At 34.5% G+C, this 17605-nt stretch overlaps 1 protein-coding gene across 6 annotated transcripts in view; it reads right to left on the reverse strand.

Moving 5' to 3' along the window:
- Window positions 1-9374: 9374 nt before the first annotated feature.
- The window catches only part of LOC120634447 (latrophilin Cirl), a 200561-nt gene continuing 192330 nt past the window's right edge, over window positions 9375-17605 (reverse strand). For 3 of the 6 annotated variants that reach the window (XM_039905016.1, XM_039905015.1, XM_039905017.1), the window contains 3 exons: window positions 16838-17023; window positions 13841-14137; window positions 9375-11070 (listed from right to left, as the gene is read on the reverse strand). In XM_039905016.1, the coding sequence (XP_039760950.1) occupies window positions 10225-11070; window positions 13841-14137; window positions 16838-17023 (1329 nt within the window). In that variant the 3' untranslated portion in view covers window positions 9375-10224. Of the gene's footprint in view, window positions 11071-13840; window positions 14138-14852; window positions 15217-16837; window positions 17024-17605 lie in introns of all 6 variants that reach the window. The other 3 variants (XM_039905018.1, XM_039905020.1, XM_039905019.1) reach the window with 3 other exon arrangements.

A 17605-nucleotide genomic window follows, 5' to 3' on the forward strand; every position in this document is an offset into this window, starting at 1 on the left:
TTGGACTTTTTAAAAGTTTATATCAAATTTCATCATGTTTTGTGGAATCTAGATCACTTTTTCGTTACATTTCTTGTATAATGGCATTTATTTTCGAAAATAGGTCTTAAAATTTAGTCATTAAGGTATTTTATCAATTGTAAGTAGCTAAAAATTTACCACAGGCACAATATTTTGCGATTTGATGTTGTCCTCAAGAGTTTATTGAAAGGTGTCAAATATGAAGTCACAAAATAATTTTACTGCGCATATAAGTTTCCAATGTCACAGAAAATCAGTGCCTTGCCTATTTTTTCTCAGTATCTAGTAATTGTTATTTTAGTTTCCATTATTTTTGGCTTTAACGGATGAAATGTCAATACGATTAAGATGCTTTTTGAAGTCTAAATAAAAGCAATTCTTTAATCAATAGGGTGTTGAACTGCCAAGAAAATAACAATAGAAAATGTAAATCCAAGACATACAATAGACCTTTATAAATTTATGTGGTCTGCCCTTGGATGGAGAGGTTTTTGAACTGATACAATATCAATGCGTTATTGTTATAAGCAAAAAAGGTGAACGTGTGTTTTACATAAAATAACAGAAGCTTTGCTTTGTAAGTGTCCAGTCAAAAGTTTTGGCACGTTGGTGCAATAAAGATTTTATTTAAAAATAAAATGACGCGAGTTTTAAAAGAAATGTTAAAAAAACAAGCGGGAGAAATATAATTCAATATATAAAAAAAATACCAGCTTTTATTTAGCTATTGAATAACAACAGTGTGTGTTTGATAGGACTACATCCTATCCCAAAATATAGGGTTTGTCCATAATAATCACGGCAATGTCAGTGTGTGTGTAATACTACGATACTTCTACCACCATCACAGTTGGTGATCACAATAGATGGTAGAAGTAGCACACATGACGCTCCGGTATATTCTCTTAGTCGCCTCGTACGACACCCGCGGGAATAGGTGGCAATTGTATTTTGATCTGTCGTCACCGCAAGGTTTACATGCATATAACATGCATATATCCATAATGACATCAAATTAATGACGAAATATTATGCCTGTAACAAATACTTTTATAGTGATGTTAATCCAGTGTATTACAAATTCTAAACTTGAGTAAATTTTAGACCTAAAAGAAAAGGAGCACGTCTGTGCGACCTATTTAAGTTTAGAATTAGTAAAAAAAACGATTGCACCATTAATACTAATACCTAACTGTTTTTTATATTAGGTCAATTTAGAAAATTTTAAGTGCCTAATGTTTTTCTGCGAAATTTACCATCAAATTCTAATTTTAAGTAGATAGGTAGTCTATGTATGCAATTTCAATGTATTTTCCTAAATAATTTTTCCTTGTGAATTTTCTCTTGACATTGTTTAGATCTCGTTCAAAATTATATTTTTTTTATAAAATTAAAAATGGATTTTACTAGTTTTAGCGGGTGGTGCTTAAATATAGGGATTTTTAAAGCTATTTTTTTTAAACCATTCGTGGCCTACCCATTTTTTAAATTAAAGAAACGTATTATGTCGAAGGATAAGTTGGGGGTTTTTTATAGATATGTTCGTTTGTAAGTGTTAGAGAAAAAGTGTTGGATGTAGAGTTTTTCAAAATTAGATCTCATTTTGGGGCAAATGCATGACTGTAAGTGCCCATCAAAGATCTCCCGTTTGCTTTTTGATTTTTTTGGAATGCGATATAAAAAATGTTTCTATACAAACATTTTAGTGTTAAGTGGAATTAATTGGTGTCTATCTGCGGTCACTAGATGAATATTGTCAAAATTTAACTAACAGTCTCGTGTCATAAGATTTATGAAATAAATTTTCAAACCATAATATAAAAATGCTTTTGTTTTTGGGAGCGCTCCTCACTTTTATTTCCTTACCTTAGAATTGAAGATAAGAAGAATAGAAGGATTTACCCTTATAAGTATAACCTTTGATAGAATATTCTTTTATAACACTATTCGTGTAAATGAAAACCGAATTAATACATTACAGGCACATTAGTACATTATGTACCTCTAAAGCCTAAGACTTACCAGTGAAACCGATAACCTAACAGTTTTTGAGTAAAAGTATAAGTATCTGCTATAGTTTTTTACTGAAAGAAATAAGATACAGATCACATGCAACATTAAAAATTATGTGCACTTTATTAAATATGCGTCGCGTAGCGTTAGTACTATGCGCGTGTCAGTTTTTATCTTCAATAGGGTTGTCATATGTAAACACTTCGTTTGTATGAAAAAATAAATATCCTCCTTTGGATTTAATATCTGTACAGAGTGATTTCTTATGAAATATACTTAAACGTCCTTCGGTATTATTTTTTAATTCTGTTACACGTTGTTAGTATATTAGGTGACTTTATTATCTATTAGAAAATATTTTATAGAAAATACACACATATTATGGACAATACACACATCGCCATCGAACCCCAAAGATAGCGAAGCTTTTGTTATGGGTACTAAGATAACTGATGAATATTTTATGAATAATATACATAAATACTTATTATATACAGATAAACACCCATACATTGAAAAACATGAATGTTCATGACACAAACATTTTCCAGTTGTGGGAATAGAACCCGAGTCATGGACTCAAAAAGCAGGGTCACTGCCCACTGCGCCAATCGGCTGTCAATAAGGAAAACCTTCATGCCTGTGAGTTAGTCCGCACTGGGCCAGCGTTGTGGACTACGAGTACTGGAGAACACACAGGTTTCCTTACAATGTTTTCCTTCACTGTTAAAGCAAGTGATGTTTAATCGCTTAAATCATAATATTATTCCATTTCCGCTCCAAATTGCCCCACATTTGCATCTACATTGCACACGTGCGAAGCTGAGGCGGGTCACTAGAATTCCCAAAAAAAATCAGTCAGTTCTCAGTTAGTACAAAGGGACAATAAAAACAACGTTGTTCAGGCAGATAAAAAATAATTACGGTCATAATATGCTAAATTGGAAAGAGCGAAGTGCAAAGAAATTCCGGGAATCAATTTAAAACCGTCTGACGGCAAATTACTGAAGTACCTACACCTATATGTACATCTTCATCCGCAGTCAAAACACGGTTTTAGAGCATAGACCCGCAACGTTGCTACATTGAGAGCTGGTGGGCTTTAACGTGTATTGTCACAAGTTAGTGGTTTTTGACGGCCGATTGGCGCAGTTTGCAGCGACTCTGCTTTCTAAGCCCAAGGCCGTGGGTTCGATTCCCACTACTGGAAAATGTTTGTGTGATGAGCATGAATGTTTTTCTGTGTCTGGGTGTTTATATGTATTTTCTAAGTATTTATGTATATAATTCATAGAAATATTCATCAGGCAGATTAGTACCCATAACACAAGCTACGCTTACTTTGGGGCTAGATGGCGATGTGTGTATTGTCGTAGTATAACCACTAACTTGTGGCAATACTTAAACTGCTCTCCTGGACTTAAAGTGCTCTCCAGGGCATGGGGGTTGGCACCAGTGGCGTGCACTTCATACATGCGCAAAAGCACTGCCTACAATTTTTATTTATTTATTGGCATGGTGGAAAAGCTTTATTGCTACCTTCATAACAGGCAGGACGGATGGAGTAGGATGGAGCAATGCCACAAAAAGCATTGCTGTGTTCCGCAGGGTGATAATGTATCTCGCGACAGGCTTGCGACAGGCGTAAACCTTGAAATCACTGCTGCCAAACGTCACTTTTGTTTATTTACTGTATGAAAAAGCTTAGTTTGGCAGCAGTGATTGCAAGATTAACGCCTGTCGCCAACCTGTCGCGAGATACGTAAACACCCTGCCTGTCTAACACCTACGTCTCAGGTTGCTGGGCACACTGCGTCTTTGTAATACGTCTTCCTAGGATTCCCCGCGCAGTGTTGCTCTGTTTACCTCTTTCCTCCTCCTTTTTGAATGAATGAATGAATACACTTTTATTGTACACCACATAAACATAACAAATTATAAGTAAAAATTTAACAAAAAGTATACAATTTGGCGGCCTTATCGCTACATAGCGATCTCTTCCAGGCAACCAAAGGCGTTAAAAACAGCTCAAGAAGAGAGGTAGGTGAAGCATTTAAATAAACATGCATAAACCTATATATACAAATATAATATACATATAACAAACTTACAATAAAATATATAGATAGTGACAATAATTAATATATACCTAATTAATATCAATAATAAATAAATATATACAATATTGTCAAACCACAACTAAAACAGAAGGGAATAGGCAAGTTAAAGATCCGCAGATTCAGACAAAAAATGATCTTTGACAAGTTCTTCTTGCACCGTCAACCTGACTGCTTTCGGCAGTGATCCACGGAATATCTTATCTCTCATGACGTTGCGCAATCTTGACCTGTCCGCGGCATGGTGCAGAGCAATGTGGAAGGGTGTGCCGAGTCTACTGATTTGGTTTGCCCATCGAATAGGGCTGCGTACTCTTGGTCTTTTTCCTTCCTCTTTGCCCGCTACCAACAGTTCCTCCAGAATTTCTGGGTTTCTCTGCGTAATGTGTCCGAAATACATGCACCAAATCTCAAAGGTATGTCTGCGTATCGGAGAATCCATGTTTTAGAACCATATAAAACTAGGATGTTTTCAAGTCTCAGTTTTGTGCGCATAGATATCTCCATAGCATTTTCCTCCAGCACCACATCCCAAAAGTCTATGCGTTTTCGGTCTGCGGATCGGAGAGTCCCTGTTTTAGAACCGAATAAAAAGATGACCGTATAAAACTAGGGAGTTTATGAGTCTCAGTTTTGTGCGATATCTCCATAGCATTTTCCCCCAGCACCACATCCCAAAAGTATCTATGCGTTTTCGGTCTGCGGATCGGAGAGTCCAAGTTTTAGAACCGTATAAAAAGGTAGAAAAAACTGGGGAGTTTACAAGTCTGAGTTCTGTGCGCATATATATCCCTACTACTCCAGATTTTTGACAGGTAAGACATTCCATTTTTAGTTATGCTAAACGCCTGCGATCTTCCTTTTCAGATCACCCATTATTAATCATACAGGAGCCAAAATATACAAAATTATCCAACAAAGGGTGGCAAATCCGCTCGGTCCGTCAATTACTACTGTAAGTGTTGAGATAAACAAACTAACAGACACGCTATCGCTTAATATGAGTGCGTATAGGTATTTTTGCTGAACTTCCTAGTGCAGTGGTGAAGCGTGGGAGGTCTAGCTGACACGTGCAACTTCGTCTGCACCAAATCGGTTATTACCGGAAAACACGAATAAAATGACATTTTCTAAAAATGAATCCTAGCTAGATCGATTTATCGCCCCCGCAACCCCCCACACTAAATTTCATGAAAATCGTTGGAGACGATTCCGAAATTCAAATTTTATATATACATACAAGAATTGCTTGTTTAAAGATATAAGATATAACAAAATAAACCTGTTAATAATTTTCATTTTGTGTAAGTCGATTGTTTAATTTCACCAACATAAGTGTCCGATGATGGAACTTTTTTTTTTTTTTTTTAATAAACGATATTTTATTTATTTGCCGAATAATACGTTTAGCAGACTTTTTGTCCCATAGCTCTTCCGGGGAAGTAATCTCGCTAAACAGCATTGTCGCAATGCTGTTCCGGTCTGAAGGGCTTGGTTGCCGGTGTAATTGCAGGCACATTGGGCTTAACACCTACACCTCAAATTAATGGACAGGGCGGCATTACTGCATGCAGTAGCGTGCACTTCATACATTCACAAAAGCACTGCCTACCCTAAAATTTATATATAAGTAACTCTTGTAAGAGCAGGATTTTTGCCGTTTTATGCAACTTTTCTGCTGTTTGCATACCCTGTGAAGTATTACTCTGTTTATAGTCAAAGGTTTTCCACTTACCATTAAGTGGGCCAGCTAAAAAACCGCCAAGCGATTTACAGTTCTGGTACGATGCCGTGTAGAAACCGATTACGGCTTCGGCTAATAACTACCGTCATACACGGTTTGCCCGCTACCATGTTAGACTGTTTCATTACTTGCCTTCAGCTCAGATTGCAGTCCAGAACTTTTAGTTTAATAAAAAAAAAGGTACCGGTTAGGAATGAAAAGCTCACATCATTTCGCGGCTGTCCTCACAGAACTGCCACTCTTTATTTATATAAACTTTAAATTATTTACACATTCTGTTCGTCCTACTTTACATTAATATACTCAACGATATTAAAATACAATCAAACAAAAAATAATGTACATTGTGCATCTATTATTCAGGACAGTAAGTGGGTGCTTTTAAATAATGGAGATACATGCACCTTTGCTAATATTGAAAGCTTTGCTTATGAGGATACAAACTAGTACGTCAGTATAAATTCGCCATTCTTAAAGTACAATCCATAGACTAGAAGTTGTCACCTACATTATATAGAGGACAATTTATCGTCAATGGACTGTAGTGCTATCTGTTTCGCGTAAAAAGAGACAGCACTAGACTTTTGGCCTGCCAATTTTGATTAGTTTGACAATACAGTACGGCATATCGACGCCAGTGTTAAATATTGTTAGTTATTTTTTTAGGTTATAATTTGAATAACAATCAAAATCGGGTTTGTTGCTGACTATATAACATCAAGCCTCAATTTTTTTTAATTAAATTCATATCACATCAAAACGCATTTTTTTTTTTCAATTTATAAACGCCACATCACTGATGTGCGGCGTAACTTGTATTAGTTTATTCTTATAAAATATAACAATTGAATTTTTCACGGTAAATAAATTTAAAAAACTTCAAAAAATTCATGAAATGTTATTGTTTCAAAATAATAGACTGTTACCGTTTAGGTAACGAAAAAAACCAATTTATTATTCTTTATACGACTTAGCTCAAACTGTTCTTCTATTTTTATCTCATTAGAATTAATTCAATCCATTTAAATTAGCTATACTAATAATTTTATCTAAATTGGTTGTTATTTTACAAAATTAAGAAAAAAAACGATTAGGTATGTGTTCTAATACAATTCACCCCATTTTATTGTTTGGGTAAATTGTATAGGGAAATAATGTTAAGAATAACAAATTTTATTTTATACTCATTACAATAATTAATATCCATTTTAATGATTCAAATAACTTCAAATAATTTATGTAAGTTATTGTTTAGAAAAATACGAAATAGCTGGTTAACCTATAATATTTTATATAAATGGTTATTGTATTATAAATAAAAAACTATAACCAATAAGTGTAGCAAAACAGCAAAGGTTTTCTAGTATCATATAGAGCTTTCTTTTATCTCGGTTAGTTTAAAATTTACATATACTGTCCCAAGTAAACGAAACACCCGCTATAACAGAAATACACAGTCATATACAAATTACATTTAGTAAGACAAGTGGGAGAGAAGTTGGACTAGTACACCCAATTACAAAAAATAAACATTCCCACGCGTAGGCCAAGAGCTGGCGATTGATTTGTGCAAGGTAGTTTATAACGATCCAAACTTTATATAAACATATTATGAATATGTATATTGGAGCAAACCCAGAAGCTTTTTCACTTGACATACTAGATTTTCATTGTAAAGATTTAGCTGAAAAACAAACCTTACAAAACAGTTTTTAAAAGCTATTTTAAAGTGCGGCTGTGGGCCGACTAAGAAACATTAATTACACTTTAAACACGAAAATACCTCTACAGTGCACAATAGTTTAAAATGGCTGTCAGATAAAGCCAGAAAGGGCGTGTTTGTTACTTCATATGTTGGCCATAAAACTAGGTAAGACTAAATATTTAATAGTCGACCGTCAGACAGTTTTTTGTATGGGGTTATTTATTAAAGTTAACCCATAATGTTCGGATCATCAGTGTATTAAAAACCGATAGTGTTCGCATACGGTTAGTTATTACTGGTGCTGTTTTGCAGATAGATCAACAAAATCTATATTCTGTCCTTTTCCATGTCTAAAATTTATATACTGCGTATTTACGTTTAATGCTAGTAGCTTAAAGGAAATGATTTAAACTCTAAATCATTAACCATTTAAGTTTCTATTGATTCTACGGAAACTAATTGATTGGGTATGTACGACGATCATTTTATGGAAAATTTGGATCGATGTTAAAATCCTTTTAACAAATCCTCCACTAGCCCTCAGACTAATAATATTATATTTTTCATCAATATTTCCTCTTAAAAAAGTATTTACAAAATGTTGGCGGTTTAAAAATGTTTTATAAATTATAGTGTTTAAGAGTACATGCCAACATTTCGTAAAACACTTCAGTCTAATATATATTGCTTAATCGATCCAAAATATACAAGAAATCCGTGTTCATTTCTATTATTGTACCTGTATCAATTCTAATTAAAACAATTCCTTATTTTATTTCTCATATAAAACAAGTCATGGCATAAAAACATAATGTTAAGATAAATCGTCACAAGTAAATTCTGTTCAGCATGTTACTAAAATTAATACACGCTCATTTTTAGCAGCAAAATCTATTGCATTTCTTTTATGCATGCTTCACTCAATAGTTTCTCCTCACAAAAATCTAAATGAAATCTGTATGGAGTCTCTCAAAAATTATGGACTATACACGTCGTTTCTTAAAAGCATTATTGGCTAATAATGTAGCACACGAATCTCTAAAGTAAGTAAATTGTTAAGTCTCAAAATAGTGCTATCCTTTACTACATAAGACATTATGAGAAGAACAACACTACTTTAGATACTTTTTCATAGTAAAGATAGAGAAATAAGCATGGCGGTACAACTTTCCTTTTCGAACTCTGTCACAAAAAGCGAGAGCTTTTACTACCAATCGACATGATGGTGAGACGTGATGATAATGCAACGGATTTCACTGCTAATAATTCAATCGTTCCGAAAGCTTTGAATTTGAAAATAACAGACCCGAAACGTTTTACCTTAATTGAAACAATTACTTTTAATTATTTTAACACTAAGTTCTAATGTACAGGATACGTGCACAACATCGAGTGGTGTCAGTCTATAATAGGTTGGATGGAATACAGAGTTCCATGAAAAAGAGCCACAAAGCCACCGCACGGTATCGGTTAATATAAACAATTATAAAAAGTTAGCACTTGGGTTGTCTTTTATTACGTCACAATTAATTAGAAGGACATAAACCATTTTGGTCCAAATCTGAACTAAGTCCAAAACTAAATTTTGCTTTATTTCGTTAGAACTTGTCAAACATTCGTATTTATTACACTGTATCTGTTGAACTGTTAACCTTTGTTTTATTTAAGTTCTAAAATCGATATTTTGTCTACCAAATGAAATGTTTTAATTTGTTTTTTATTTAAAGTATTTTTCGTTTTTTTGATCATGGTAGAAAGATGCAGTATTATCTTTTAAGAAACATATCCGCCATTTCCTCACAAAAGGAAGGTATCATATAGTTGTTTATAAGGATAAGTGGAAAATAAGTCATCAGAATCTTTGTTGTAATAAAAAAAAATGTTTAGGAGAGCTAGTTTTAACAAAATACACATTTCATTCTCAGCCCATATTTTCAGTTTTGGTCCAAAAATGTTACACGTGGATTCTGTCCTTTTGGAGAGTTGTTTAAAATTGCGATAGCTATGAAGAGATATGAAACAAAAAGTGGTTAATGATAAGCCACTAAAGATCATCTCAACTCTCTTTGAAATATTTTTTTGTGACGCAATACAAATCACCCATGTTGAAATGGCAGTGAATTTGTCAAAGGCGTAAAAGAAACTTAAAACTTAAAAATGAAACATCACAGATTTTCAAACCTAATAATAAAATGCACTACTGAAAAATGCCATGTTTCCGAATGATATCCTCCGATAGTAGAAATAGTAAGGTCACACAGGAAGTTATACAAATCTATTTCTAAACGCTAAATATATACAAAATCGCTCGACAGCGATACAAACGAAACGTGGTCGCGACACTGAAGTTGAGCCGAAATATTTAAATAGGATCACAGTGGAAAAAGTGATTTAAACTTACGTTTACATCTAACCGTCTATAAATATAATATATGTAATTTAAAGTCCACGTTATGGCAAGGATCTACATAAACGCTATCACTCAATTGTGACACTAAAACTTCTATGTCTACGTTCATAGAAAAATTCATTCGCTATATCTGTACAATATCTCCAATGTCATTAAACGTTCGAAATCACTATCACTCGTTAAACATGAACCGATCGGAAATCATCGGGTTAGTTTAGAAACTGGGTTGCGATACAGTTCTGGGATTGCCAGCCTGTGGCTGGTAGACGTCATAAGAGTTGTGCGGTTCCAAGTGACATACCACATTGTTTTCTCCGTTGAGAACGGCTGCCAATGCCCTCATGTTGTTCTCTTGTGGCTGATGGTATGGATGCATCAATCTGCCGCTCTCGTAAGCGTGCCTCGGGTCATAAGTCCGTTCCAAAGTGTCCCATTTACCATATTTCCCATAATGATCCTGCTCATGGTGATGTCTTTCCCCCGGACTATAAGAAATCAGGGGCCGATGATCACCAAAAAACTTGGAGCTTGACGAGCCGTGGTGTCCGGGATTCTGCCTGCAGTTATCAGGACCAGAATTATCGTCAGATATATCCGACATCAGGGTCTCATTCCTCTCGATTTCCTCATAAACTGGGTCGTCTTGGATCACGCGAAACTCCTCCGAACCTCGCCTGTATAACCTTCCCTGTTGGGAGGCGATTTCCGAGTACGTGTGATTAACGTTCTGGCTGCCATGGTGGTGATGGTGTTTGCGCCGATTCTCGTCTTTGTAATGCTTCCGGAATATCATTTCCTGACTGCCAGGGGAGTGCTGGGACATGTACACGTGTGGGTTCCTGAAGTCGTGATTGTAGCTTCTGGTGGTTTGATGACCTTGAGGGTAGTGAAGAGGGCTCTCTTCATCTTTGATGACGTGGCGCGGGGAGCCGGGGGCGAGTTGACCGTCACACTCGGGGTAAGGACTGTGAATGTGACTTTGCTGAGCCATTTGACGAGACAGCGTATCGTGGTGGGGAAGCGTTGCGGTATTCCCTGGGTGATGCTTAGAAGAAGTGTTCTGCGGAAAAAAATGTGTTAGGTGAGATTTATGGTAAATTGTGACAGTCAATATTTTTTTTTGCCTTATACTAGAACTAAAGACAGCTCAATTTTTTGCAGATTTATAAAGACTTCTTCATAGCTTAATTTTATTTTATTTACTATTCTTTATAGTAACAAAGGTATGTAGTGAAACATGTAAGAGGCTAAACCATAGACAATTACTAAATTAATTACCTATTTATAAGTATATAAAATATTCCATCTACTATTATAACGATTACGAGATTTGACGTTTACGACGATGACGGACATTAGCACTAAAGTAGCACAAGAAATACTTGTTTTTTTTTATATTTGTGGAACATCAAATGCTTTAAAAGTAACAGCTGTAAAAATAAAAAAACGTTGTGAAATAAAGCTTTAAAAATAATGTATGGGTTTATTGAAGGTAAATCATATTTAATCATGAAGTTAAGACTATAAAGGGTCTCTTCTTTTTAGACGATTGTTTAATAATTTTCATCTGAGGAATTTAATAAGTGACGTTTTGACAATTATTGTTTAGGAATTCTATCAAATTTGACATATTTTCTCTGTGAAATTTGAGAAACTAAAATTAGCTAACACTTAAAAAATCAGTATGAAGTATAAAAAAAAACAATGAAATATCTGATGCTGAGTAATAAATTCAAAATGTTGACAGTTTTATATAGAAATTTTTTTTCAGGCAAGTATCCTTTAGTGAAGAAACAAAAATTGTCATTTATAGCTAATATTTAAATTTGTATAAGATCATAAATGTATGTGATATCCAAAAAGTAAGACACAAAAGAAGATTTTCCTAAAAACGAACATGGAAAATGTGATGAGAGTTAAAATCAGAAGGAGGTGGGATGGGCTATTTATGTGCGTATCAAGTGAAACATGCAAACACTATATTAGATCACATGCGGTTAGCGTACACTGAAGTAAGGTCTCTTGGAAGCTACCAATTTTAATATATCAAAGTTTAAGTTTGATAATAATAATAACGAACTGTTGCCGACGTTATTTGTCCGCGTTTATTTCGAATCCCTTTTTTTTTAAATCCCTTGCAGACCATTTATTTAAAAAGCAGCCTATGATACTCCCCTTCCTTTCAACTAACTCTATGCCAAAAATCGCGTTGAATCATTGCTTAAATAGGGCGTAAAGGGAAACAAACAAAAAACTCTTTCGAATTTATAATATTAGGAAGGGTAAGGATTGACGGACCAAGTAGGTGGCAAACTGATGGTAAGTGAATAACCAAGTTGGTGTTGGGACCCATGTGTCTGTAATTACACTGGCACCTATTAGAACAGAACACGGCATCGCTGCGTGACAGCCAAAATAAACATGGCTGTCGTACTTGCACGGACATGGTCTGTAACAAAAAACTCTACTACGACTGAAACCGTAACTACCGTTTCACCGTTACGTGTGATGTCAGAATTACCGATAACTCAAGTTTTCCGTAACGAATTGGTGTTTCGATTATTTAATAATCTATATTTAATTTGACATTAACGTGAAATGGATTTAAATACTAAAGTTTCGCAAAAAATAAATCACATAGTTTGTTGATAACTTTATGTTTAAATTCATAAAGTTAATAAGTATATAAAAAAAATAAAGTAATGCATTATTCATGCATTACTGACCAAATATTTATAAACGGCAAGCTTTATTATGTTTCAGTCTTGTTTACTTCTTCACTGACAGCTATTATTCAATGGGCTTACAAATCTTTAATGATTTAAGGCCTTAGTTTAACTTTTATAAACTTTTCATCAGTGCGTCGTAAAGTGAACATCTCAAAATGCTCCGTTATAGAAACGAAACGTGCAAAAAGTTCCGTGTTGTATTGATTTTACAGCATTGTTATTCAGATCGTTCATATTTGTCGAGTTGTTGCGGATCAATTCTTTTGTAGAAATCTCTAAACTTAACGAAATTGAAAGAAGTGTTGTTGAAGCTTCTAAAAGTACTGTTATCCTATCCACAATACCTTGATGTCCTTGAAAAAAACAACACTGTCTATTTTTAGACTTGCCAATTTATTTACGATATTTATGTATCACAAAACTGGCACTATTTTAGCAAATAATGCTGACTGTCAGAAATCCTATTGAAAAATAAACGCCAAACGTCTTATTAATAAAGGTGGCACAACGCCGGAATAGTTATAGAGTATTACGTCACACTTGAGCTGACAGTGGCTTTCAAATTTCAGATCGTGAAAAAACACTGCTTAACTTTTTTTATATTATTCCAAGTTTATAAAGGAGACCTCTTATTGACGTTATTCCACGTTTCTTAATGAGAATCTTAATTATATACCTTTGGCGCAACGTTACATCTGTCTAATAAGTTAGTTTTATAGTACCCTCATGGTTACCTAGTCATAAAAAGATTCTACACATACCTTAAATCATAACTAAGAACCGATTTAACTATTTCATTATACGTGTTTCTTGCCCTCTTAATTATGTTTAAAACGCCCCTGACATTGACTTATTTGATGGTAATATGAATAGTGTATGTCGCAACCTAGTAGACAAACTGTTGCATGTAAAGTAAACTAAACTATTTTGTATAGTTCGCTGCATTTTTGCTCGCTTCTGCCAGTTACTGTGAAATCCTTACAACAACTGTTGGTTGTCCATTTAATGAATAAATAACATAAAATAAAATAACTCCAAGATCTTACTAAAGCGTGTGAAAACTAATCGAAAACATCACTCTATTAGTCGCCATCCCCTCACCTTCCATACATTGCCGCTCGTATTCGCGACTAGCGCCCAGTCGTTCGTGCCAATCGACGCCGCCATTTTGTTCGAATAACAAGATGGCGACCGTGATCGTAGGTTCTGGTAATCGCTCGGCACTTCAATATTATTCCTGTAGCTATGCATTGAAGCAATGCTGTGGGAGTGAGATGAGCTATGCGGTATGTTCTGTGGGGTGGGAGCTCGTGCGATCCTTACGTCTTCGTTCGGTACATAAATTGGCGCAGTCGGTCGGATATTCCATCGTGACACCTCGGGTTGTAAACTGTAGCTCTGTTTGTATGGTTAGAAAGATTGCATATAAAGATTTAAATACATAATATACACATAATAATATAAACTACAATATACTGATACTACTTAATTAAATATTTCTTATCTTATACCAAACAGCCATATCGAGAAGTTATTTAAGAATTTCTGTAAGGAAATAGCAGAATTTAAATGTATTTAAAGAAATGATAGAATTGTGGTCATACGCATTACGTACTATTATAGAGATAGGATTTCTTTATATGTATAAAATATCCAGCCAAATGGAATAATATTTTAATAATGTTATATTTTTTAATATTAAAATATTTAACCAATTTAGCGGATACAGTGCTACATTTCTAAAACCACCACACCACTAAATGTTAAGTTTAGTTTTTAGTCTTAGAGAATAAAATTAAAAGCGTTAGTTTTTTGGTTATTAACGAGAAAATAAAAAAATACTTACTTACCATACTCGTCGTGCTCACGAAATTCATACAGACTTGTCATAAATTGTTAGTGAATGTCATACATTATTAAAAAAATAAACACAATGAAAAACAAAGTAAGTGGTTAAAAGTTAAAACACAAACATTAAATAAGAATTGAGCTGTCTTGTATTTTTAGTCATAATTTGAAAGCCAAAGTGGTGTTTTTGGTGGTTTTTCTTTTTTTTAATAAATTTTAGATTGTAATTTTGAAAAATCCTATCTCTATAAAAATGCGTACGAACCTTGTTGGACATTCTGTCTGTAGCCTTGGGGGTATCTTCCGCTGCCAGCGTTTAGGGGGTTCCGTAAATGTGTCATAGGGGCAGGGGGTTCTCTTTCGGGGATGTTATGGGTGAAATTAGATGCTGTCGCATTGAGAGTTGGACCAAAATTGGTTGGGGGCCCGAAATTTTGGTTATCCTGAGAATTTCTGCGATTTCTATGGGTGTGGTAGCTATGAGCGGCCGCGGCAGCGGCAAGAGAGGCCACAGAGGCGTTGTTGATAACATTGTTGTTGTTGTGATTGTTGTTGTTGACAACAACATTAAGATTGTTGATCACGAGGTTGTTTGTCGTCGACGCTGACACCGATGTGCTTGCCGAATTCTGTTGTAATATAATTCGTGAGTTTAATAACTTCGCTAATTATTAAATAACTTCTCGTATTATATAAAAGCGTAGACTTAAATAAGGTGTGGTGTGGCTAAATTAAAAATAAATTGGTTTCTATCACCAATCACCATGTTAATACACTAAGGATCGTCATATCAGCAGAAGTGGGATATGCAATGATGTGTTCCTAAAACATTATTTTGGTGGTGTATACACGGCAAGAGTTTTAATTTTACTCTCTGACATCCTAGGAGTAGAAACTTGGCAAAATCGATCATCTACCAAATACTTTTTTTATAGCTGGTAAAATTTCATCATCATCATCATCAACTCATTACCGGCCCACTATTGGGCCCGGGTCTTCTCTCAGAATGAGAAGGGTGTAGCCCGTAGTCTACCACGCTGGCCAAGTTCGGATTTGTAGACTTCACACGCCCTTTGAGAACTCTCAGGCATGCAGGTTTCCACACGATGTTTTCCTACACTGTTCGAAGCAAGTGATACTTAAATTGCTTAAATTTAAAACGCACATAACTCAGAAAAGTTAGTGGTGCGTGGCAAGGCTCGAACTTGGTCTCTACGAAAGGAAAGCCGAAGCCTTAGCCACTAGGCTATCACAACAAAATCTAAAATACGTCCAATTTCAGTCTCAGTCTTAAGGCAAATTAATTTATAATGCCTATTTTATGATTGATTTAAGGTTACAGCCAATATGGCTTTATTAAAATAAAACTAAAAAATACTATCTCTGCGTTGTTTTATAATATCAGCATTCGAGACTAAATCATTATCAGCAAAACTTAGTCTTTAGGGGGTCTTTGATTTATATAGAATCAGGTTACCATCATTTGAGACTAAATCATTATCAGCAAAACCTAATCTTAAACTTACAGCCAAACATTCAAAAAATATTATTAGACTATCGAAAGCCAGTCTGTGGGGTTTTTTATCGGCATAAGGTTACAGGCAAATAATACTATCCTTTGATCAACCTGTCAAAAGACTATCTGTAGGTAATTTGACTGATTTGACTTTCTTTTATAAAGTTTATATTTTTTTTTTTTGTTTTTATATGTGATTTGTATATATATATACACATACATAACTGGACTTCCCTCAACTAAATAGGTACTGACAGAATACCAGCGTTGTGGGAACATTAGTATCCAGAACATTAAGCTGAGTCAGAACCTTTTTATTGGCACGACACATCATAGACTTAAGCTATTAATAATTAAGTACAAAAATTTTAAGTTACACCGTATGTAAGTCTGTTTGTGTTGTTCTGGTAAATAAACAAATTCTATTCTAATCAATTCTATTCTATATAATGTTAGGTAATAGTTATTTATGACTAAATCCTTATCAGCAAAACCTTTGAGAACTATTTGATTGATATTAAATTAGGTGACCAACATTTGCGACTAAATAATTATCAGCAAACGTGTTGAGGTATTCGTTTATAGAATATAATATAGGGTTACAGCTAAATACGACATAGTTAAAATCAGCATATCGACGGCCTGTCTGAGGATTATTTAATATATTATAAGCATCTACTTGAGTACGATATTACCTATAGTTACAGTTCCATTGTTAATACAAGCGTACATACCGTGACGTCTCTCGGATCAACAACATCTTCATTATCAGCCGTGCTTTGATGGTAGCGTCTGCTTTTGACTGAACCCTGTCGGGTGTCGACGTGGTTTGACGACTGAGTTGGCGGGGTGCCCGTTAGAGTGAGACAGCAAGATAGCCACGGATGGCGGCGACAGAGACGGGCGCATTCTTTCTGGAACTGGGAATTGGAAAGAATTATAAGAATAATCACCTTGAGCAGTGACTTTGGTCTTTTAAATGAAGGCAAATAAATAAATAAATAAGTAAGCGTAGCTTGTGTTATGGGCACTAAGATGACTGATAAATATTTTCATGAATAATATACATACATACTTATCATAAACACCCAGACACTGAAAATTATTCATGTTCATCTCACATACATTTTCCAGGACAGGGAATCGAACCCACGACCTTGGATTTAGAATGCAGGGTCGCTGCCCAATGCGCCAATCCACCGTCAAATAAAAAAAAATAAAAAAAATAAAGCTTACTTTGTTTTATGTTCTTCTTTCTATTTAAATAGCTTAGTCACATTATGTGATATTTATTGATACACGTTGTGTTGGAATGTGTTTGGAATTAACGACTTTGAATAAGTTTACCAGATAGTTATTTAAGTATAGAAGATTTTATTAGGTTATTAGCGTTTCTTGTTAGATGAGAACCAAACTGATTTATAAATTATTTAGAACATATATGAGATAAGAGAATAAATATCTGTACATAAACAGAGCGACATAGTCACATATAAATAAAT

Source organism: Pararge aegeria, chromosome 24 (genome assembly GCF_905163445.1).
Source record: "Pararge aegeria chromosome 24, ilParAegt1.1, whole genome shotgun sequence".
NCBI lineage: Eukaryota > Metazoa > Arthropoda > Insecta > Lepidoptera > Nymphalidae > Pararge > Pararge aegeria.